This window comes from Panthera uncia (genome assembly GCF_023721935.1).
Source record: "Panthera uncia isolate 11264 chromosome D3 unlocalized genomic scaffold, Puncia_PCG_1.0 HiC_scaffold_9, whole genome shotgun sequence".
NCBI lineage: Eukaryota > Metazoa > Chordata > Mammalia > Carnivora > Felidae > Panthera > Panthera uncia.
Window position 1 is genome coordinate 4,749,898 of NW_026057587.1, and position 24,428 is coordinate 4,774,325.

At 54.3% G+C, this 24,428-nt stretch overlaps 1 protein-coding gene across 1 annotated transcript in view; it reads right to left on the reverse strand.

Annotated features, from left to right (window-relative positions):
• Nucleotides 1–1,245: 1,245 nt before the first annotated feature.
• POLE (DNA polymerase epsilon, catalytic subunit) overlaps nt 1,246–24,428 on the reverse strand; it is a 45,423-nt gene continuing 22,240 nt past the window's right edge. The window contains exons 24-49 of the mRNA XM_049620709.1: nt 23,144–23,301; nt 22,583–22,778; nt 21,286–21,500; nt 18,383–18,485; nt 17,884–17,964; nt 17,641–17,763; nt 16,690–16,902; nt 16,229–16,438; nt 15,881–16,024; nt 14,525–14,665; nt 14,207–14,360; nt 14,024–14,130; nt 13,688–13,864; nt 13,382–13,605; nt 13,065–13,285; nt 12,567–12,771; nt 11,968–12,141; nt 10,894–11,019; nt 9,693–9,825; nt 8,133–8,322; nt 7,132–7,263; nt 6,798–6,991; nt 3,352–3,552; nt 3,011–3,136; nt 2,271–2,360; nt 1,246–2,137 (exon numbers count right to left, since the gene is read on the reverse strand). Of these exons, the coding sequence (XP_049476666.1) occupies nt 2,024–2,137; nt 2,271–2,360; nt 3,011–3,136; nt 3,352–3,552; nt 6,798–6,991; nt 7,132–7,263; nt 8,133–8,322; nt 9,693–9,825; nt 10,894–11,019; nt 11,968–12,141; nt 12,567–12,771; nt 13,065–13,285; nt 13,382–13,605; nt 13,688–13,864; nt 14,024–14,130; nt 14,207–14,360; nt 14,525–14,665; nt 15,881–16,024; nt 16,229–16,438; nt 16,690–16,902; nt 17,641–17,763; nt 17,884–17,964; nt 18,383–18,485; nt 21,286–21,500; nt 22,583–22,778; nt 23,144–23,301 (4,152 nt within the window). The 3' untranslated portion in view covers nt 1,246–2,023. The remainder of the gene's footprint in view (nt 2,138–2,270; nt 2,361–3,010; nt 3,137–3,351; nt 3,553–6,797; nt 6,992–7,131; nt 7,264–8,132; nt 8,323–9,692; nt 9,826–10,893; nt 11,020–11,967; nt 12,142–12,566; nt 12,772–13,064; nt 13,286–13,381; nt 13,606–13,687; nt 13,865–14,023; nt 14,131–14,206; nt 14,361–14,524; nt 14,666–15,880; nt 16,025–16,228; nt 16,439–16,689; nt 16,903–17,640; nt 17,764–17,883; nt 17,965–18,382; nt 18,486–21,285; nt 21,501–22,582; nt 22,779–23,143; nt 23,302–24,428) is intronic.

Genomic DNA, 24,428 nt, shown 5'->3' on the forward strand with positions numbered 1-24,428 from the left:
CTGGGCTGCAGCTCAAGAACCACGGCCAGGGGTTCAGGTTTCCCATTCCCAAGCCCGAGAGTGACCCCAGGACCCTTTGCTGTCCCAAACGCTCTAATCCCTAAACTGGCCTCTGAGGGACCCACCCGGCACTCTCTGGCCCTGCTGTAAGGACAGGGAGTGGTATGCAGGCCCCCAGCCCCTCCCCTCCCCTCCCCGGGGACATCTCTGCTCTCTGCTGTACTTCCAGGAAGCCTAGTTAGCTCCCCTCCCCATCCCAGCCCTAATTTGATTTGCTCTCCATCTGGGGGCCGATGCAGGCTCTGTCCACCTTCCAGCCAGTGTCAGGTTTCTCGTGGCCACAGGGCCTGGGCACACCCGGAGCACAGGACCCAGGAGCCAATGCGCCCAGTTGCAACAGAGGTCTTTTTTCTGTCCTCGCACAAACACATGTAAAAATGTTCAGGAATGCAAAATCCAAAGAGTAAAACTGAAGTTAAAGCGTAAAATACTAGGAGATACTTGGAGAAGTCAGGCAGCGATGATGAACTCGAGCCGGGCCCGAGCGGACGCTGGCCCACGGCTTCCGTACGGCCTCCCTGGAGGCCGCCCATTTGGGGTCTGAGTTTATGATTCAGTTAGCCTGTGTGTTGCCTTGCCAACCTGGCCATTCTTCTTTCTCCACTTCCAGCCTCATTTAGTTAAAAATGAAGTGTGAGGCGCCTGGTGGCTCGACTCTTGATTTTGGCTCAGGTCATGATTCCAGGGTTGTGGGGTCGAGTTCCGTCAGCGGGGAGCATGGAGCCTGCTTAAAATTCTGTCTTTCATCCTCTGCCCCTCCCCCACCCCGCTCATGCTTCCTCTCTAAAATAAAAAAATAAAACCTAACTACTAAAATGAAGTGTGGAGTTGGGTCTTTTGTGCTGGGGCAGGTGACGACAGAGGGACCAGCTCAGCAAAGTCTTCCTGAGGTCACTGGGACGCAGACTCCCCTGTCTGGGCCTCCCCCCTTTTCCAGCCCCACCACAGGGTCAGCAAAGAGTGAGGTCCCACATCTCTGCGCTGCACCGGCTCTCTGAAGAAACTGGTGGCAAGTGTCCAGGTTTAAAGGGGCCATGGTCCCGACTGACCCTCTCTGCAGGTGAGGGCCGCTGACCCTGGGCGTGCATGCCCCGAGTGGCCCCTGGAGGACGGGCAGGCCCGCAAGGGTCGGAGGTCTTGGACTCTGAAGCTAAAAAGCCAGAGCAGAACCGCTAGAAGCCCAACAAAACTGCTGCTGCCGTTTTATTCCCGTCTCTTCCCCCGACCAGATCCCTCAAACCGGAAGGAAAAAACCGACTGTCTTGCATGTGAAGGATTTCCCTATAAACCCAAGTGCTAACAGATGACGTTAAAGCCTGTGACAAACACGTGCATCCTCCCACCCATGTGCGGCAGTCTGAGCCCGGTGCTCGTGTCTGTCCCCACCCCCACCTGCAGGTTCAGAGGGCAAGGGTGCCACACCCGATTCCAGATCTCGCTGCTGCAGGCAAGGTGACCGCCATGATGCGGGCCCCATTCCTGCAGACCCTACACTGACCAGGAAGTCTCCAGACAAGAAGCCTAAGTCCTGGGAACTCATTGTGGGAAAGATGTCCAGGTCCCCTCAGGGTTTGGCTCCAGATTCCCTGGAACAGGCCCACATCCTGCTGGCATCCAGCTATGAGACCGTCTCCGTGGTCACAAGTGATGAGAAACAAGGGCTGCAAACCCCACTAGTCATCACCAGACAGAAGACCCCCTCAACAGCAGAGGAGAAAGTGACAGAGCGGGACCGCAGGGAGGGCTGTCCACTCAGCAGGAACCGTCCTGGAGATCCCTCTCAGGCCAACAGTGGGCTGCCCTGACCACAGCTGGCGGCCTAGGCAGCCCCAGGTGGAGCCACCTCCTGCTCTGGCTGGCTCGTGCTTCTCTATGTGACCTGCTCCTTTTCCTCGGTGCTCCGTCCTAGCCAGGGTCACAAATCTGGAAGTCAGGGCAGGGAATGGGGTCGCCGCTCGACTCGCTAATGGCCCAGCTGAAGGTTCTTCTGCAGCAGCCACTCCAGGGTCTCCATGAGGTACGACATGCCATAGTGCTGGGCGATGTTCTGGAAGATTCTAATCTGGTCCATGAAGACCTGCAGAAATGACCAGAGGAGGCACAGGAATGCAAGGCATAGGCTCGGGTGTGTAGGGAGAGAGGCAGATGGCAGAGACCAGAAAGGGCAAACGGGAGAGGGGGGGCAGCCAGGCCAGCCGTGGGACCCCCACCTTGGTGCGGACGGTGAGGGCGAAGTCCCCGGCACAGCTGCAGTACACAGGCATGTTGGTCTCCTTCACACCCCGGCACTTGAGGCAGATCTGCAATGAGGAGCAGCCCTGGTCACCAAGAGCTCGGCATGCCCACCCACCCGCCCACACCCCCTCCACCCCATGGCCTTCAGCTCAACCAGGAAAGACCAATACTTTGTAACGGGATTTATCCAAACATGCCAGCTGCTTCCTAACACCCTCCCAGGGGGGCGGGCGGCACTGCACCCTTGCCTCTGAGTCCCAGGGACCTCACCCCTGTGCCTTCCTTGGGTCTCCCTATTCCATCAGAGCAGATGTGGGCTGTTCCCTGCCCGGGCCCCGACACCCCTTCACATCCTCTCATCAAGAACACCCCTCTATCTAATGCTGACAACGTCCCTGTTTCTCTCTCTCTTCCCTGTTTGTTGTCTTTACACTTGCCATGACTCTCACACTCCATTCTGCTCACCAGCTACCCTCTTCCATTACAACAAAAGGTGCATGGAGCCAGCACCCGCCCCTGCAGGGGCCCCAGAGATGCGTGACAAGGAGTCAAGAGGAGCCCTGATCCAAGGGCCGGCCACCTCAGAGCACTGAGTCGGGACTTGAGAACTGTGCACACCTGTGGCTTCTCGGGGTGCAAATCGCTCATCAGGAAGCCCTCTGCCCACTGGAGAGGGGGCTGGGGTGGAGTCCCCCACGCCAGGCCTGCCACTCACCAGGTCCTGCAGAGTGAAGGCCATCAGTTTCTTCTGCACGGCTTCCACCAGGGCCATCTCAATGACTGATGAGTCATAGGCAACCAGGCAGTTGGAGCAGAGCCACTGAGGCAGCACAGCCCCGTCCTAGGCAGGGGAGGAGGGGGCCGGGTCAGCGGTCCGCCCAGCCTTCCTCGGCAGCCAGGGCTTCCCAGGGGCTGGGCAGGGACCGTGTGGAGCCAGCTGGGGAGCCGGGGGGAGGGGGCTGCCGGCCCGCACGCACCACCGTCACCGCCACCGTCTATCAGGACACCGCACCGGCACACAGGAAAGGTGTCTGAGAGCCTCCCGGCCCCGCCCACCTGAGAGAAGGAGGGCTCTTTGCACAGGTCCAGGTCCCGGCAGAAGTTACAGCTGCGGCAGATGACCTCAGGGAGCACGTAGGAACGGCAGGGGTCTCGGAACTGGGCCTCCTCTGAGAACTCGCCAACGTCCACCAGGCGCAGCAGGTCCCGGTTCAGCTTGTTCACCTGGTTCGTGATGTTCGTGTCCAGAGACAGAACCTTCAAAGAACAGAGCGTCAGTGACGGCCTCGTGGGCCGGTCTCCATCGGGAGCGGAAAAGCCTGCAGCGGACTCTTCAGGCTGCAGCTTCTCAGCACCGCGCCCTCCTTCTCCCGCTGGAAGTGAGGGGGGCTTCCTCAGTGCGGCCCTGCGAGCAGGTTTCCGTCAGCTCCGGGGGACGGGGGCACTACGTGCTCTTCCTGCCGTCCTTCCTGGCTCCCTCCTCCTCAAGGACAGGAAGTCCTAAATCTGCGGGGCCGCACGGTCTCATCGGCAGAGTGCGTGCTCTCAGCCCCGACGGTGGGGGTTCCCGTGCCAGCCCGGAGCCCGCTGGGAAGCCTGGCTCTCGTGGTGGTGCCTGCAGAACCACAGGTGAGGTGTCTCCTCCTTTTGTCCATAATGGAGAGGACAGGACAGGACGGACCTCTTTAGAGGTCCCTCCCACCCCTAAAACTCTACTGTCCCAGCTCAACACCAAGAACACCACAGAACCAAAGCCCTCTTAGAAGACATTTTTGGGAGAACTATTTATGGTCAGATTCGAAGCCCGCCACCCCATCCAGTGAGACAAGTAGATTTCGGCAAGCAGGTAAATTTGCAAGTATGTATAACGAGGAGCGACAGCCTGTTAGTATGAAGCTGTTTGCTTAAAACATACAGTTTATATATCTCCATTATAAAAAAAAAACTGGATTGAATTAAAGAGGAAAACAAAGAAAAAAGATTTCACTGGTAAATTTACCAAAAATTAAGCAAAAAATAGTATTCTACACAGTATTCCAGGAAACACAAAAGGGAAAACACTTCTAGCTCGTTTATGAGGCTATCATCATCCTGATACCAAAGACAGCACAAGAAAACAGCAGGCCAACCACCATCATGTGCACTCAGAAATCCTCAACAATACCAGCAAATTGAACCCACCAATGTATAAAAAGGATGATACGTCACAACCAAGTGCGATTTACTCCAAGAATACAAGCGAGGCTGGATTAATACTTAAAAATCAGTGTCATGTCCAGATGGCCATCAGACATATGAAAAGATGCTCAACATCACTCATCATTAGGGAAATACAAACCAAAATCACAATGACGTATCACCTCACAGCTGCCAGAATGGGCAAAATAAAAAAACACAAGACATAACAAATGTTGGTGAGGATGTGAAGAAAAGGGACTCTCTTACGCTATCACTGGGAATGCAAACTGGTGTAGCCACTCTGGAGAATAGTATGGAAGTTCCTCAAAAAGTTAAAAATAAAATTACGCCATGATCCAATAATTCCGCTACTGAGTATTTACTCAAAGAATAAGCAAACACTAATTCAAACAGATATATGCACCCCTGTGTTTACTGCAGCATTTTTTACAATAGCCAACTTATGGAAGCAACCCAAATGTCCACTGATAAACGAATGGACAAAAAAGATGTGACACAAGATACAAATATCCATGTATCTCTATATATTAGCAGTGAACAACCGGAAACTGAAGTTTTAAAAAGTCAGTGCTATTACGATGGCACCAAACAGCCTGAAAACCTTAGGTGCAAATGTGTGTCATATTTATATGCTGAAAACCCCAAACACTGATGAAGAAAATCAGAGGCGACCTAAATAAATGGAAAGAGATAGTGGTTCATGAATCAGGAGTCTCAACACTAAGATGTTGTGGGTGCCCAGGTGGCTCAGTCAGTTAAGCGTTCATCGGACTCCTGATTTCAGCTCAGGTCATGATCGCATGTTCGTGAGTTTGAGTCCCACGTCGGGCTCTGCACTGACAGTGCAGAGCCTGCTTGGGATTCTCTCTCATCTGCCCCTCCCCTCCTTGTGCTTCTGCGCTCTCTCTCAAAATAAATAAATAAACACTAAAAAAACCCAAGATGTTAATTCTCCCTAAGTTAATCTATAGATTAAAATGATTCTAGGGATACCTAGGTGGTTCAGTTGGTTGAGTGTCCAACTTCAGCACAAGTCATGATATCATGGTTTGTGGGTTCCAATCCACACAGAGCCCGCTTTATTTCTTCTGTGCCCCTCCTCTCCCTCTGTCCCCCTCTCCCTCTCTGCACCGCCCCAACTCGCGACCGCGTGGAGGACCGCATGTACACTCTGTGTGTGCCGTGAAAGGAGCCAGACCTAACCGGCCACATAATCCACAACGTGGGATTCTGGAAGAGGTGGCCGTGCAAGGGCAGATCAGTGGTTCGGGGGGAGTTAGCTCAGGTGGAGACCGTTTGAACCTGCCCGCAGCACAGCCCCATCGCTCTGTGAAAGCTTGAACAACTCACCGCACAGACTGAATGTGACTGGGTCAACTTTAGAGAGTGCACGGACATCGGACAGACAGATCAGCGCGTGGCAGGGGTGGGTGCAATGTTTGCGGGACGGTGAAATGCCCTGCATCCTGCCTCTGCCACCACTCACAGAACACACACCCACAATGGTGAAATCTCACCGTACGTAAGCTATACCTGAGTAAAAATAAATTTTAAAAACCCTGGAGTCTAACAGAAGAATAAAATGGCAAACCAAACTATTTCTGCACCGCAACCAGAAGTCACCTGATCCTGGAGCATCCTGTAACCGAATGCCCAGGAAAGTGCTCTCTGAGGGGTGACACCGGCACAGTCGCTATCTGGTAATATTATCCCATCGCTGACTCCGCCCGCCTTTCGCAGAAAGCATTTAGCATCCGAGCAAGCTCTCCTCTGTGATTTCACCACAGCCTGCTCATTGTGGGAGACTGTTCCTGGTCCCGGCCCTTGGCCCCACCAGATCCACAAGCACCGCCATTTCACAGCTCGCCCACTCAGCAGGTGCCTCTCACCAGCACCCCCAGACCATCCTACCCCAGGGCCTTTGCACCCTCAGGTTCTTCTTCAGGTCCGCACGCGGCTGGACCCTCCTGCTCAGTGTGGCCTCGGGCCCCAACTTCCTCATCTACCCTGCCCTTCTGAGGCCACCTCAGCCCGCCTCCCCTCTCTGGGCTCACCTGTCCCTCACTGACTTGTCCTCGCCCTCACTGGACCACAGGCTCCGTGAGGACAGGGGGGGCTCTGGTCTCCTCCCACTTCTAGCCCCAAATGCCTCAAACAGCAGATGCAAGGAATGAGCAGTGAGAGTTCGTGGAATCAACAAGATTGTACTCCTGGCACCCTCGCTTCCCACACACACCGACACTCTTGTGAGTGCTCGCATTAGCGTTAAGCATCTCTGCCCTGCACACGTGTCGCGGCCTCACCTTGCACACGTATTTGATGAACTCCAGCGCAGGGTTATTGAGCAGCAAGTGAGAACCAGGGAGGACAGGGAACATTTTTGAGAGCTCAGTGGCGTTCCGGGAACCCGTGACTTTCTTCTGAATCTTCTGAGTGATGGTGAAGAAGTTCTGAGTGAGTTCATTTGCCACGTAATCTTGAGAGAAGGTGATCACTCCTGGGAAGGAAAGGGATGCGGCACATGCTCCCCATTTTGCAGTGATAAGGACACTAAGGGAAGGACACGGGGACCCCCAGAGCAGAGGGCTCAGGTTCCAGGGACAGAGGGGTGGCCTCACGCAGCAAGGGGGTGCTCACCAGGAAGGGCTCCGGCCACCGCCTGGGCCTCTTGGGAGAGCTGGCTGGGCCCCCTCCTCCGCAGGGGGGTGCTCCCCGGGACACTGCGCCTCAGCTCCTCCTTCATGCTGTGGTACACGGCCACAATGTATGCTGCAGAGACAGGCCACAGGCCTTGAGAGTCAGGACCCAGGGGGCCCTGTGGCCGGTCGGACCTCCAGCCAGCCTGGGCTGAAATATCATTACTAGTCGTGACTCTTGGCTGCATTTGGACGAGCCAAAATCAATTGGAAAAATGGGAATAAGCAGGGCACTTACTGAGGCCCAGGTCCAAGTGCACCTTAGTAGGGAGAGTGCCGTGTAAGCCACACTCACCAACCTTCCTGCCGCACAGTGACACAGTGACAAAACATGGCTCATAACAAACGCAAGTCTAGGCTCCTGGTGTCGGCACGCCTTCTGAGGTAGCCCCCCAGGAGTTTCAAAAGAGAAGTAGAGAGAGACTCAAGGGCGAGCACACATGCAGTTATAAACGAAACCACCGCTGTGGCTGCACATCGCTAGGTCTGAGTGGTGTTCCCGGCCCTCGCCACCTGCTCTCCCCTAATGACGAGCTCTGTGTGACAGAGTGTAACGTATACACTTGGTGTGCACGTGATCTCAGACACCCTGGTTTGTAAACACCGAACCTTTATTAACACTGCACCTCTAGACCCAAGTCAGATACAGAAGATTCTGACACAGAAGTTGAGCCTCAAAGACCAGCCAGTGGGCAACTGATTCAGGAAGTTTCCAATCCGCTGTACTTGGTGTTTACTTTTACTTGCTCTGTGTGCACACGCAAGTCCTGGGACTTGCGGACACGCCCCAGGGCAGAGGACAGGGGTCCAGCCCCGCAAGGCCGGCGCAGCCAGTGCACGCCCACCAGACTTGACTTCCCCTTTACCTCCTTGCATGCAAACACGCCAGAGCCACATTACTCCCACCGCCAGACTCCGACGCAAGCTAGCGGGCCGGCTCACCCGAAACGATCATGAGGAAGTAGCTCTGGCAGGAGGCTGCCTGTGGCAGGAACTGCACGATGTTCCAGTTGTTTTCCAGCATGTCCTCCACGTCGGGCTCCTGGGCACCTTCCTCCTCCTCCTCTTCCTCCCCACCTTCCTCCTCCTCCTCCTCCTCCTCCTCCTCTCTGCCTTCTTTTCGGGAGTCTTGCTGTAACACAGACGCAACACACTTGAGTCATTCTACACCTGGGTCTACTGACCCCTTGTGCCTCGTGAGATGCTCATCGAGTCGTTCCACATCCCTGAGCCTGAGTCAAAGTCCCGCAGGATGGCTCTAAGGACGAGGCCACTTAGGTGATGAAGCTGCTTAGGTAACGTACCCGGTGTGTACTCAGCAAATGCTGATCGTGATTCTCACTTTGTTCTTCCAGGGAATTCACTTTAGAATTCTTTAACTCCCACCTCCCAGGTAGGGAAGATTCACGAGTGGGTGACCTTGGGTGACTAGATCTCTTGTCTGAATCCCACACGTCCTGGGACGGTGACAATCCTACCCAAGGGGCCCTACTGCAGATATCTCCCGCATGACCAACTTCCCCTCTCAGTGGCGCCTTCCACGTCAACGTGTGAACTCCGGCATCCCCCACACCCTTCAAGCAGCATCCACTGCCTTCTCCTGATTCAGCTACGATACCTGCACTTCCCTCCCATCGAGGTCTCCACAGACCTCCTGCCCCAGCACTGAGGACGGCCGGACCTTGTGCACACGCCACACACCCTGGCCAGGCTTGGCTCCTCTCACCCCACACGTGCTCTCCTGCCCCACCCATCTTATCATAGACGCGTGGCTCCACACCCCTGGGTGCACCCACACCCCCAGGTGTCACCTCCATCCATTCCATTGGCTTGTACACTGCACCTTCAAAACCCACCCGAGTCCTTCTCCCAGACTCCACCCTGCCCCCCACCCTCCCCTGGGCTGATGCTAACTGGGCTCCTACTGAAGCCTTGATCTCCTACGCTGTTGTCGACAACACGGGGCCCTGGTGGAGGCCCTGACGTGCTCCTGCTCAGAGTCTCTTTGTCACTAAAAGCCGAGACTCCAACTCGGCCTTTGGGCCCAAGGAGGCTGCCTGTGGCAGGAACAGTACGATGTTCCAGTTGTTTTCCTGGCTGCTCTGTGCTACCCGTGACCCCCGCCCAGCCCTGCTCTGTTGTCATGGCTACGCTGACACTGTACCCCCGGCCCAGTTCTTCATTCCCTGCTTGCCTGTCCCCTCTTTAGAGGCCTCTGTGACGGTCCCACCTAAGTCAGCCCCCTGCCCCACAGCCTGCTCTCTGCCCTCCCTCAGCCCCTACCGTTGCCAGTGCTGCACGTTCCCCATCTGCCCATTTGCTCACCTCTTCCCTCACAGATCCCCCGGGGGCAGCACGCTCTTGCGGGAACGGCTGCAGGATGGGGCCCAGAACTGGGCCAGGCGCTGGACCCATGAGCACCAAACATGTGCAATGAGACAAAGACGGGCCCCAAAGCTGTCTCAGACCCCAGCCTGGGCTCTCCAGACTGTGACATCTTACCTGTCCACAGTGAATACTAGATGGGACGTTTCCTTTGATTCCACCATAGTTAGAGGGATCCATCCAGAGAAGAAACTCCCAGCACCGAGAGAAAGAAATCGTCAAGGAATGGAAGATCTCTTTAGAATGGACGCTGAAAAGAAGCCAAATAGAAACTGCTTACATGAAATCATTTTTTCTCCACTCTCCTCCTTTTATTTTTGTACCTGCTTACCCTTCACTTCTTAACAAAAACTTACGGTGGATTCAAACTATATCAGCCCTCCAACTTTCCAGAGGACGTGATAAACCCGACGCTAAGGCGACTTCTGCACCAAGCAAGAGGGAGCGGCAGGGACTCGTGCTGAGGGACCAGAGAAGTAAGAGCCTCTCTGCGTGCAAGGAGACTACACAGAGCAGGGACAAGGACCGCTGAGTGCCCGCTCCCACCGCTGTCCGAGAGCCTCAGGACTCACAAGGTGCCCAGGGCTGCACTCACAGCAATCTTGCTTTACCAGTGAACAACAGTGAGCTCTAGACTAAACACGGCTCTGGCCCAGCCTACCTATAAATCACAAAAAATGCTCAAAAGGCCAATGTGTTTCCAAGTAAGAAAGCTCTAGAACATCTACAGAAGAATAAAACGCCAAGGTATCCACGAGACAAGGCATTCACATGTGTTCACAACTGCCGACATCCATTGAGGTATCACCAGGTTCCCAGGCAATGCGGAATCGGGAGAAAAACCTACCACTGAATACAAATCAGAACTAACACAACACTGAAATGGTTATTGACCCTGGATTCTAGTCATAAAGCTAGAGGAAAGACAGAGCAGGCTCAGCACACTCTAGGAATACTAAGACCCAGCTAGGCTTACAGACACGTGAGAGGAAAACCACCCTGGACGGGATGAACGGCAGACTAAACACTGCAGGAAAGGATTAGCAACTTTAAGGACACAACAAAGGAAATTACCCAAAAAGAAACACAGAGAGAAATAAAACTTTCAAAACAGATCTACCTATATATAATTCTATACCAGCAACGAGATCTCCCAAAAATAAAGGTAAGATAAAGGCATCTTTGGACATCCAGTGGCAGAAAGAATTCATTACGAACAGATCCATGCTACGAGTGATTTACAGGAAGTCCCTCAGCAGAAGGGAAAGGACACCAGATCAGAACACAAAGGAAGGCAGAATTCTAGAAATGTAAACACCTGTTGGTGATGTACTCCACGTAGGCAATGGCATCTGCGACCCGCCGCTTCTTCGTGCAGAGGATGATGCGGTTGAAGTTGGCATAGACGACAGAGGACCCCAAGCGCTTGAACTCAGCGATGAGCCTGTAGACCAAGGTCACAATCACCGGTCGCGATGCCACAGAGGACACCACAAGACATCATGGGAAAACAAGCTAAGGATCCTAAACAAAAAAGCTATTCTAAATATGCCTGAAATCCAGACGCAACAGAGTGAAGATTTCTCGGGGCAAAACAAATACTTGTTTCTTTCATAAACAAAGCCAAAGAGAATCAAAAACAGGAGAAAACATGCTTTCACATCACACAAAAATGGCTAATTTTTACGTAGAAACAACTCATATAAATCAATGAGGAAAAAAACCAACAAAACTACAGAAAAATGGACAAAGGATATAAAAAGAAAGTTCAAGGTCACTTATTATGAGTACTGCAGAGCAAGAGTACACCGGGTTAGCACTTCACCACACGAGGCTGGCCCCAGTGTCTGCCGTGCTGGTGGGGCTGCGGACACACATTCTCAGTCTCTGTTGGACACACAAACAACTGTACAACTTCCACGGAGAGTGCTTTGTCGCTAAGAATCAAATTAGCGTCTTCCTATCCAGTCAAGAGATCTATCAAACCTGCACCAGTGCTTTTGCTAGAGATTATTCCAGAGATGTATTCCCGTGACCTTGGGCACAAGGCCATTCTTGCTTGGTGATCTGTAACAGCCTGAGTTCTGGAAGCAGCCCGAGTGCCCATTAGGATGATACATCCACACATGGGTCTCCAATATCTGCTCTTAACTACAGGTGCAGAACACACACACAAGGCATGAGGACTTGTGCCGAAAGGACGCAGGAAGACCCCAGCACACGGCACACCTGTGCAGGATGCTGAGCAGGCTGGGACAGCAGCTAAGCACTCCCTGGGACCTTTACCGAAATGGACCACTAGCCCGGGGCGTCGGCCGGCCATTCCTGTGGATTTGGGGACTGGGGGAGCTGGGGTCAGCAGGGCCTGGAGCAAGCCGCTGGCAGCACTCACTGCAGGAAGAGCTTCTTCATCATGTTGTGGAGCGTGCGGTGCAGGGCGGGGTCGTGCAGCAGCGAGGATGGGGACCGGAGCCAGCGGTAAAAGTGCATCACCTGGTTGTCAGCGTAGATATTGCGGTACTGTGTGATCTCCTTCACCCAGCCCACCACCATGCTCTTCAGGATCCTGGAAGAAAGGCACGGAGGGTGGCCCTTCGTCCCTGAGGCCAGCTTCCCCCTGTTGTGCTGTCACCTCTGCCCCCTCTCCTCACTGTCCAAACCCTATCGCTGGGCCCTCATGTGCGCCCTCAGGCCTCACTCTGCACTCAACGCCTACAACACACCAATGGCCACAGGAAGGGGCCAGAATGGTGCCCGGAGGGCAGCAAAGCCCAGCGACTGGAGGAAAGAGCTTGGCCCCATATGGGGTGCTGGTTCTGCCGCCCTGGGGGAGAGAAGCCCCAGTGACAATGTCTTAGCTCTTAGTTTTCCAAAACAAGGGCAGAGGATAAATAGGTTTCTAATGTTCCTTCTAAATCCCAAGCCCAGCCATCCTGCCTAGGGAGAGGACTGGGCACACGAACAGAAGGCCAGGCTGTGCTCTCAGGGCACCTGAACGTGCTGGAGCAGAGGGCTGTCTCATCGTAGCTGGCCGGGGTGCCGGCGGCCTGATTGCCGGTGATCATGTCCTCCAGGGAGGCCTGCTGGATCACGTCGAAGCTGATGCCCACGCTGTCAGCCCCCTCCATGTCATTGATGTGGTGGGACTGCAAGATGGTGTTGACGGCCAGGTTCTGGATGTCCAGCTCCACGCACACTGCGCACAGAGACAGACACCCCTGTGGTGCCCGTGGGCCGACTGCAGCAAGTGCTACCTCAGGAAACACACCGCTCCCGGGGCAGCCGGGCTGGCTGACAAGCCTGTCACTGAGCGACTAAAGAGCCCAGCCCCGCTCGTCCCACACCCACGGATGCTGCTGCAGGCTCAGTGCCCACACCGTCACGGCCGAGCGCGGAGCATCCGCCACTGGGCGTTCCCGCCACCACAGAATGGCAATGCGTGGCGGAAACGCCAGCAGCCGGGGGACCCCCGGTGCCTCAAGCACCTACGCGTGGAGTAGCAGCCCGGACAGTTGATCTCCACGCTGGCCTGGTCGTCGAACTCCATGACGAGGCGATTGTCGTCGGCCTCCTTGCCACCCAGGTCAGGGCGCGCCGTGGGGGACAGCCAGAGCAGGTGGTTGTGGCGCTGCAGGTGGCGGGCAAAGAAGAGGTCGGAGCCGAAGGTGGAGATGTCTTCGGGCAGGTTCCCAATGGGGATGTGGAAGTACCTGCAGAGGGCACGGGGTCAGCCCCAGGGAAGGGACGGACGAACCGGGAACTGGGCTAGAGCCCAGAAACGGAGAAATGCCCTCCACTCCCCTCACCTGCTCATCTCGAAGGCCTGGGACAGGCAGGTGTCCAGGTTGAGGTAGTGGCGGATCATGCGCCGGGCACCGAGGCGCTGCCAGTCCAGGACTCCATAGCTGACCCTATCAGCCACGCGGACCGGCACCAGCGGGAAGTCCTCCAGGACCGGCACCTCGCCGGCCAGCCTCTTCAGCTCCCAGTTGGACTGAACAGCGATGAGTGTGGGCCCACGGCGCTCCTCCTGGACGTAAGGGAAGCAAGCGGCTGGGGGGGAGGGGGCGCTGGGGGGAGGGGCTCACACACAGAAGCCCCACCCCACTCACCTTGTAGGCCAGCAGGAAGCGCTGGATGGCTCTGCAGATGGTTTTCAAGTCGGTTTCAGCCCGAACTTCAAAAGTGTGTTTGGGGGGAGGCAGGAGCTCGGGACCCACCTTCTCCATCAGGAGGCTGTGCTCGGCGGTGTACAGGGCGCTGAGGCTGGGCATCTGGTTGCTTCGCACCTGGACAGTGGGGGCCGGGTCAGCCCTCTCCCCACGCAGGTGCTGCCGCAGGGACCCCTTTGTGGCTCCACTTCAAAAGCCATCACCACAGGCACCGGGGGCAGAGGCCCGTCCCGCCCAGGGGCCTGTCCCTCCCCGAGCCCCTCGCCAGGAACTCACAGTGTCCAGCACGAACACAGACGCCCTGCGCTGGGAGGGCACAAACAGGCCAAAGAGCGCCTTGTGGCCTTGCGCGTGGTGGTACAGGTAGAGGTGGCGGATGCTCCCTGCGGGGCAACACGGCCGTCACCCCGACGTGCGTGGGAGGCCGGGCCGGGCAAAGGCAGCGGGCACACGTCCTACCTGGTTCCAAGTAGCTGAACTGGGCCAGAGAGCGCATCTCCAGGTGCTCGAGAGCAAAGGTCTCTGCTTCTCGGCCTGAAAGGTGTCTCACCAGCTGTTTATTGACCACACACACACAGCCCAGCTGCACCAGGGCCCGGAACAATAACGGAACCTGGGAGAGGGGTGGACAGGGCAGGGTGAGGCCGCTGCCCGCGTGTCCTCAGCAGACACGCTGCTGGAGTTCACCGGGACGGCGGCCCAGAGCTGGGCTGCTAGCCCGTCCACGCCACACGCAATTTTGCTTCCTCCATTCCATCCAGCTGGGAAGATGATCACCTGTGTCTCGTACACGCCCTCGATGTCTGGGGCCGACAATTCAGTATTGATCTCGTTGACATGTTCCTGATACATGTCCTCGGGCACCGAGTACTCGTAGAGGTTGTAGACCACGTTGGAGCGAGGAAGCACTCGACTGACCTGGTGAAACAGGGCGCCAGCCTGGTCACAAGGCTCACCGGTGACGTCTGTTGAACTCGCATACTCCGTGCATCCCTTAAACAGTCCTAGGGCTTGTGCAGCCGCAGCCACACGTGAGCCCCTCAGAGCCCGTCTCTCCTCACAGGTAAAACGAAAACTGGAAGCTGTGGCTGTAGGTTCAAAAAGCAGCCTGGGGCTCATGAAAAGCAGAGGAGCTTTGGGGCAGTGAGGGGAGCAGGTGTCCCCAGGTTATTTTCCTGTTGTCTGCCAGTCAGAGGACGGGTGTGGGGGAGCCAGAGAGCGGAGCAGAGCAGGGCACCCAAAGGGAAAACCTCCCCACGGAAAAGGTGTCCTCCGAGGTTACAATGCAGCATCGCATCCAGGAAAGCGACAGGAATCCCAGACCATCTGTTCCCCGCCTTCACGCGCCCCGCCCTTTCCAGGGCCGCACGCCCCTGAATCCTGGTGGGGGCAGAGTCCCACCTTCTCCAGAAAGCCTCTGGAGTCAAGTCTCAGTTACAAACTCCCACGTCTCGTCGCAACTAGACGGCAGCGCATTCCGCGCGTCCCAGCACCCACTGCGAAATGCGCACGACAGCCTCAGTAAACGAGCTTCGGGCAGAACTAAACTAGCTGGACTCCACGACAGGCTAACCTAAGGGCAGAACCCGGGTGCCAAGGGAACGGTGGGGAGCCAGGGCTGGGGGAGGGGACGATCTGCAAAGGGTCCCAGTTTGTTCTGAGGGAGATAAAACGCTCGAGGACTGGCTGTGGCAGAGGCTGCAGGACGGGACGCACGGAAAGCCACTGAACCGCACGCTTTCACCAAGGGAACCCTGAGGCACGTGACGTCTGTCCAGGGAGGCTGCTAACAGGAGAAGCGCCTATGGAAACAGACTCCAGCCACTGACACACGTCCCCCTCGTCCCTCCCCTGCTACACAGACATCGGACGTAAGAGGACGGCGCCCCCAGGACACCGGCAACTCCAGTCCCTGAGCATTCGCTCTGTGCCCGGTGCTCCACAGACACCGTTTCACTCCTCACAGCACCCCAAGAAGGTGCTCCAGCACGCCCGGCTCAGCGTCACAGCTCACCAGGCTTTTGTGTCCACAAAGCCCCATCCTTTATGTGGCTCCCTCATCGCCGGGGACACCACCTCAGAGGCGGAGCAGACAGCTGACCACAGCGACCAGCAGCATGTGCTGCCCCGTACCTTGCGGTATGAAGGCCCCTCCTCGGCTTTAGCCACCCGCTGGTTAACATAGAACTGGCGGGGGATGTTCAGCCTGATGCAGTACAAGTCACTGCTGATGACGGCCCACAGCCTGAACAAGCCGGCCTGGCTGGTCTCACTGATCTGGAACGGAGAGAGCAGACCACGTGTCACCTCGACACAAACCGTGCTCACACTCCTGAGCGCTCTCCGGCACCAGCCCCAATCACAGGGCACAAAAGTAACGGAGGGTCCCCAGGATCGTGAGCTGGCCAGACACCCCTTCCCATCAGCTGTGATGCTGCCCTTGGGGGGCATCCCACCCCCCAAACCGATGGCAGTCCGCACCTGCACAATCTGCCACGGAAGGTCCAAAATGCTGCGGGCGGCTCTTCGCAAGAAGCCCCCCAGCCCAGTGGCAGGCCTGTCGCGGACAGCCCCAGGCCGAGGGTCGCCCTCTGCCACCTCCAGACGCCGCCTCTTCTTGCGACCCAGGCGCTGCCGGGCCTGCAGCTGCCACTTCTTCTTGTGGAATCGGAGCCAGACCAGCCACTCTTCCTAGGGCAGACGGTGAAGCAAGTCAGGAAGAGGGGGCAGTCAACACAACCCAGGAGCACGCGGTAAAGCAGGAACAGCCTTGCACAGCAACTGCACCGCACAGCTTCCCAGCGCAGGTGTCTCTGGTGAGGACGCCTCTCACCCATGCAGGGCCCCGGAGCTACGTAGCAGACTCCACGGGAGACCTCAAGCTACAGCTCGGGCCAGGCTGCTGCCCCCGCCCCCACCCACCGGCCACGTCGACGTGTCACCTGCGTGGTCCCGAGGGCCGGAGGCGGCCCCAAGATCTCCTGCCAGGGCACCGTCAGCTCCAGGTCCTGCGACTCCCCCTGGCTCTCCCAGAGGACGCGCTTTCTCCTGGTGGCAACAGGAACCACTGAGCGCGGTGGCTTTGCCAGGCCGAGGTCCTCCATGTCCGGAGCACCAAGGCTCTGTGTGCCTTCTGGAGCCTGGGCCACGCCCACCTGCAAAGACCCAGGAGACTGAAAACACCACGATCTCTCAGGAAACTCCGCCTCTAGAAATACACACGTGGGATCAAATGAATAGGCTGAGATACTTGTACACAAAGATGTGCATCTACTGACTGATCTGGTTCCAATTTCTAAGAGCGAAAAGGTCAAATAGAAAACATCAGTCGAGTACGACTATTTTTCCCTTGTTTGCTCTGGGATTCGCTCCTTTTCGTAAGACAGAATAAAATACTGCAAAGAACAGGTCCTCTCTTTTCCTTCCCAGCCCCCAGTGCTCTAGTTTACAGTGTGCTTTTGGGGGGTGGGGAAAAAAAATAGTAAAAATAAAGTTCACTTTGCATTCCAGCAGCTGAGAATTTTCTTTTGGCTCTCCTGATTTCAGCTAAGCCCTTCATTACACTGTCTTTAGTACTGTCTAGTGTCTCTACAGGTTTTTACTTCACAGTTTAGAAAACGGGAGTCCCAAGGCACACTGATGCACTGAGTCCCCGAGCCCAGTTACTGCTCTATTCACACAGAAAACAGTCCTTATCCCTGACAGAAGGCCCAAGGCTTCCTACGCCAGAAGACCCCCCCAGGTGGAAAGAGTTGTCTGTCAGGTACACAGTTTTAGAAAGAAAGAAAAGAAAAGAAACACTCTAGACACTTGAATGGGAGCATCCAAGCCTGGGTAGCATGGGGCCCCCACGAGGCCTGACGGGCACGGCTCGGTGGCCCTGGGCCCCCTACCTGTCTCCTGCCTTCGAGGACAAAAAGCTCACTGATCTTCTTCTGCTTGCAGATGTCATTCTTCTCCAGAAGTTTCTTGTGCAGCCAGTCAGGGTGCTTGACGCGTGGCACCGGGTTCTTCACCTACAAGAAGGTGACACCAATCACTTACCGATCACTTGTCTGACTGCTAGTAGGGGCCAGGCCCAGGTTTCCATGGCTTCTGAGCCACATCAGGCCCTGTCTGCATGGGCGGGGCCTCACCTGCTGCAGGGCCGCAGGGATTGTGATGATCTTCTGTATGGCACTCCCTAGCCGCTCAATGTAGTAGTCCCAGTCCAGGATCTGGGTGCGCATAAGGAGAAACGTTAAGAGGAAAGCAGCAGCAGCCCCGTGCTCCACTCTATACCGCACACCACACTGAATGTTCCCTGTGTCATACTTATCCCACCTAGAAATTCTAGGGCAAGAGGTACCCATTTCACAGAGAAGCAAACTGAGGCAGAACACTTAAAGAAAGGACTCCCAGGATGACAGTTAGTAGCTGGCTGAGCCAACACAAGAGCCCTGCACCAGAATCTAAGCGCTGCCCGGCACTAGTTTTTCTGGTTTTGTCCTTAAGTGGAACTACTTCCTCACCCCCTGTGTGCAGAGAGGAGGACATCGAGAGTGGAGACTCAGACAGAACGATGACCCGAGTCAGGGATACTGTGCTATCGACTCCTCCTCCCAAACTTCTCAGAGTACAGAAGTCAGCACTCACTGTCCGAATATCGAAGTCTTGGAGGGAAGAACTCTTAAGCCATTTCCGGAGAAAATGCTTCCTCACCATGGGCTCTGCCTGGAAAATGGCGAGTGGGATGGCCCTGGGTGAAAAGAGGCACAAAACTCACAAACACGGAAATCTCTCTAACTCTGTACAGCGTTGACCACGTACATGTATTTCACATGGAAATAAGGACTTAGAACCTAGATTGTAACCTCTTTTATTTAATGACATTGTTTTGTATAAACCACAGCTAATATCTAATGTTTATCATATTCAATAACCAAATAATCCTTCACTGTATTAAAATACCACGGATTAATGCACGATCCCCCCACTGGTGGCCGTTTGGTCTGTGTTGTTTGACCACTGTTAACAGAGCTATTGCCAAAGTCCTCCCCTAAATTACATATCCATGTGCGTGCATGTAATTAGACATTTCTAAAATGTTACTCATTGAGTAAGATACAGAAGAGTCTATCTGCTTTCCTGAAAGAATGCGCCAGTTTTCATGGCACTAGCAGGGCTACAGGGCAACTGTCAATACCTTTCCTTTCACTGGAGGAAACAGTTGTTCCTGTGAATTTTATAAACACAAAGAAACTTAGAACACAACAAACCCCTGTGCACCTATCACCTAGTCCTATCAAACTTCATGCCTTGCCATTTTACTTCACATTTGAGAAAACAGATACAAGGATGAGGCTCTGTGCAGCGATCCTGACTGTCCTCACAGAGATAAACACAGTCCCTGTCTTGGCGTTTACCAATCCCACGCCTGCTCCCATACTACTATTGTCCGTACGTATGTGTAAACAAACGAGAGTGTTGTCCACGTCTGTAAATTTTATACAGATGGGTAAATTTTATACAGATGGAAGTAGACTGCCTGTGCCAGCCCGCGCATTTACCACGCAGCTGCGATTCAATCGTTCCAACGCCCGCATAGCGTTTCACTGCATTAAAAACACATTTGCCCATTTTCTGATTGAGGGACACTACGGCATTCCCAACGTTTGCTATTAAACACAATGTAAACCACAGGGGCAATCATCCAGGACACATCCCCAGACGTGCTCAATTGTGAGGGGAATCAGGCACCATCTAATGCATCATGCACTGCTGGCTTCTCCAAAGTGACTGTCACCACCCTGTGTACATGGGGGACAACTGGTATTAACACACTTGTTTCCCAATTACAGTGAATTTGCACATCTTTACATGCACTGACCATCAACTTCTTCACTTGCAAATTGCCTGTTCATAGAAGTTGCCTACTTTCTGTGTTGCCATTTTCTTAATGATACACAGCAATTCTGCATTTTACTCTCCATGTAATCTGTTTTAGCCTTACACCAAATTCCTTCTTTTGTTAGAACTCTGGGAATTTCTTTTTTTAATTTCTTTTAACGTTTTATTTATTTTTGAGACAGAGAGAGACAGAGCATGAACGGGGGAGGAGCAGAGAGAGAGGGAGACACAGAATCGGAAGCAGGCTCCAGGCTCCGAGCCGTCAGCCCAGAGCCCGACGCGGGGCTCGAACTCACGGACCGCGAGATCGTGACCTGGCTGAAGTCGGCCGCTTAACCGACTGAGCCACCCAGGCGCCCCGAGGGAATTTCTTTTTAAGGAAATATTTGCTGTGTTTCATTCATTTGCTCCCCACCCCCTCCACTCCCGACCTTCCTAGCGTAGGTGAAAACGCGCATTACTGACGTGTCTAGCTTTATCAGTTACCTACTGCTATACCACAAACCACCTCAAATTCCATGGATCGAAACAGTAACTGTTTTGGCTTATGAGCCTATGATTGAGGTGGTTCTGCCCGGGGTCACTTGTGTGGCCGCTGTGGCCTCCCCTGCAGGTGTGGCAGCTGCTGCAGGTACCTGGTCCTGCCTCTGCAAGGGACCCCCGGCCCCTAGCAGGCTGACCAGGCAGCCAAAGGGCAAGAGCAGAAGCATGAGGCCTCCCGCAACCAAGGTTCACTTCTGCCACGTTGCATAGGCCGCAGCAAGTCACAGGACTGCCCAGACTCTGTGCAAGGGAAGGAGTGTCATGGGAGGAACGAGGCCCTGTCACAAACGGTCACGGAAGCACTGCTGTGGCCATCTTTGAAACGTTTTCTCTTGTTGGTGCTTAGCACTTCCCCCATCTGCCCGCTGTTCTCAAGGCTTGTCCGCGGAACCACTTCTAGTCCCTGAGCTCTTGGTGGGAAATTCTGCCACGGTTATACAATGATTCGCAGGAAGAAAACCTATTGTTCTAGAAATCCATGCCCTCAACACAGTTTTCTCCTGTTCCATTCACACGGTCCCTGCACGGTTCAAGCAGCCTGATGAGCGACAGGGTGACAGGAGAACCACTGCTGACCCCAAAGATTCCGTAGTCGGGAGTGGAAGATGCCGTCTGACAGAACCCTTTGCTGTCACGCTGAACGTGTTTCAGAAGCTGGAAGACATTTCTGTCTGTCGGTAAAGAGAGCTGAGGCCACAGCATTGGCAGTGCCATGGAGCCTCGGATGCTAGAGCATTCTGTGCAGCTCGCCAGAAAGACCTCTCAGCCAGGGTGACAATGGTCTCCTCAAGGGTGTGAGTGATCCAGGGCCTGCCCTAGACCTCAACTGAACTCTGTGATGGCTCCCATCATAGCAACCCCCGCTCCAATACACTCTCACATCTCTGTGCCTGCTGACTGACAGGGTACCCTCAGTCTAGGCCCCCACAACCCAGGTTCCGCAGGGGACCAGAGCCCAGTCCCTGTCTTCCACACCTGACCATCCTGCTCTTTACAAGGAAGCTGACATCGCTACAAAGGGACAGAGGTCCCATAACAGACTCAAGCTTCCAACCCGAACATCCAAGACCGTACGGAATCCCTTCCTTAACCCCAGAAACCCTTACCTCTCTGTGACCGGAGAGCCCTCGGGCTTCCGGGAGATGATGTAGCGGCAGCTCAGCCCCGCGTCCTTCACCATCTGATCCCCCAGGAACTCAGCCAGGCGCTTGGCTGTGCTGATAGACGTGGACTTCTGCTCCCCATAATCTTCCAGCTTCCGAGACATGGAGCGGTTCTCAGAGATCAGCTCAAACAGCTCAGAATCAGGCATGTTCGCGGCCTGGAGAGGCAACGAGCAGATCACACAGGAGGAACAGAGCGCTATCCCAAGCTCACTGGGACATCTCCCCCGAGTAGCGAGCTTCTCCAGCCTGATGGGCTGAAGGCAGCGGTACAACACGGTTGTCTCATGCCAGTGAGTAGCAACGCTACAAATCCACACACAAAACCTTAAATTCCATTTTGTCGAACTATGTAGAAAACATTAAAAGACGTTTACTGAGCTAATGACACCAAAGTTAACAGAAAAAGAAGAAAGACAGAATTAGTGATATTTTTCTCCTAAAACAAAAAGAAAACTAGGGAAAGGAGGAGCCAGGAAAAAGGAAAGAGAGACACTAGCCCCCCGGAGAGCCATGGGACTAAGAAGGGAGGAGTCGGAGCAGTCTGAGGACAAATAGCTGTATCTGCTCCTGTGCACATGCACCCCTGACCCCCCGGCCCTGCTGTCCCATGTGCACACATCCCTGACCCCCCAGCCCTGACATCCTGGAAGATTTGTTTGGATCCTGTTTCGTGTGTTTTTCTCTCTCGGTGCTTACTCTCATGTATGGGCCAACTCTACAGAACAAGACAATATGCCTCAAGCTGCAGCAGCCCACAAAGCAAAGGAAGCCAGAAAAGTTCTAGAATATCCATCCCAGTATTCCTTTCGCTTAGAAAACATTAAAATAGTGAAAAAAGCCTACATGATACCCAACATTTACAGATTAAATCAAGTAGTGCAAACTTGACAAATACAGACTAAAGAGTAACAAATAATGATAGATCCCATGAGAAGATATGTTTCAAGGTAAGCCAACACTGTCATTTAAATTGTAGAAATTGCATATTCATTAACAGGGCCTACAAAGTAAAAAAAAATCAAAGAAGCTGATGGGATCACTGGTAAATTTTTCTCTTACAAATCCTTTCACTATGCTAGGTGCCTCCTTCCTGGAATTCTGTCACTGGGCACAGGGTCCGGCTTCGAGGGACTGAGAGGCACCGACTAGGAAGTCCCGTTTCATCAGAATCAGCCCTGACTCACCCTGTTCGCCAGGAGCCTGCAGGACCCTCACGGCCAGGTGGAGGGCGGCTCACCTTACTGTACAGCACGTCCAGCCAGTAGTCAGCCACCTTGGCGACGGAGCCATACACTTCTTCTAGGGTGCTGCCCTTGAGGAAGGCCTCAAACACTGAGGACTGGAAGATTTTAATCAGCTGCAGCTCCCCCCGGCGTTTGATCTCGAAGCCCTTTAGCTCAGCCAGGGAACCGTCCTCGTTGAAGACAGCATATCTGGAATCATAGGCGAGCCCAGCGGTGAATGGGGGCCTGGGATGCTGGCTGTTAGTCACTGGCTCTCCACCTTCCCCTTCTCCGTCCAGCCCTCCCCTCCAGCATCTACTAGGCAGCAAACATCTCCCCACCCTGAGGTTCATATTTCTGACATAAAAACAACATAAGAGGCTGCAGCCTGTAAACGAGAATCTAGCAGGTGGAGAGCAGAGAAGGCGGGATCTGTGTCGGCAACAGCTTTCCATACTGAAACGAAAAGGTCAAGAAACAGAAGTAGTCCCATCTGGCCTCCTGGTCCACTTCCCGGATGGGTTGTTAAATCTCATTCATTTTCTCCCCAAGCACAAAGGCTGTGGGATTCCTACCTCTTCTTCAGTTTCTTGCCCTCTTCCTTGGAGGCTGGAAGGATCATGGCAAGGTAGGGTCCATCAACCTCAAAAAAGATGCTGTTCTCTGAGCGGGTGACATAGGTGAGCGAGGCTGGCTCAGTCAGCTCCTGGTACTGATCATTGGTGAAGCCTTCCTGCAAAACAAGAGGAAGTGGAGGCAGCTTCACTCCTGACCATCCAAACCTCGAAGTGACCAGTTGCCTGTGACGACTGACCAGACCAACAAACTGGGGTTCTTCCATACAGTGGACACCACTCAGCCAGAGAAAGAGGCCAAGTTGTGACACATGTCAGAAGTGGATGAACCCAAACACATTCTGCCAAGCCCAGGAGCTTATACACCTTGTTTCCATTCACAGGACATTCTGGAAAAGGCAGAATTAGCGTTGCAAAGGAACACACTAGGTAGCCAGGGTCTAGGGGAAGAGAGGGAGAAAGGCTGATCATAGAGGCAGCACTCGGGAACTTCTGAGGGGTGGAACTTTTCCATGTTCTCTGCGGTGGTGGAAACAGGACCCTGTGTGGCTCAAAACCCACAGAACTGCACTCTACGAAGAGTGAATTTTACTGTAAGCAAATTAAAAAGCACCCAACCAGGATGTCGGGCAACCCCAAGGGAAACTGCAGACTGGGACAAACAATCCCACTGAAGGGCCGGCTTCAGTCACTTTGGCAAACCTGGTTGTGACGAGGTAATACAGACTAAAGACAGTAGCAACTATACACACACACTGTGCTGTAGTCGGTTAAGTTTACGGCACACGGTGGCACGATCCTGAAGCCATTTTACAATTGTACACACACACTAGTGAACAAATAAACACATTGAGAAAATGAGGGACAGGCTTCTCACTGCAAGAGAAAGAAGTGACTAACGGAAAGGGGACTAGATTGGGGCTGGACATATAGATGTGGATTCATGTCCTTTACGTACATACGTATGTTTTTTAAATGCTTTGAGAGAGAGAGAGCACGCGCGCACGTGCGTGTGACAGAGAGTGTGAGTGGGGAAAAGGGTGGAGAGGGAGAGGGAGAGAGAATCCTAAGTAGGCTCCATGCCCAGTGCATAGCCCAATGTGGAGTGTGATCCCACAATCCCGGGACCATGACTTGAGTCGAAACCAAGAGTCGGCCACTCAACTGACTGAGCCACCCAGGCTCCACTTGCATTTCGTACTTTAAATTTTTTTTTTTTAACGTTTATTTATTTTTGGGACAGAGAGAGACAGAGCATGAACGGGGGAGGGGCAGAGAGAGAGGG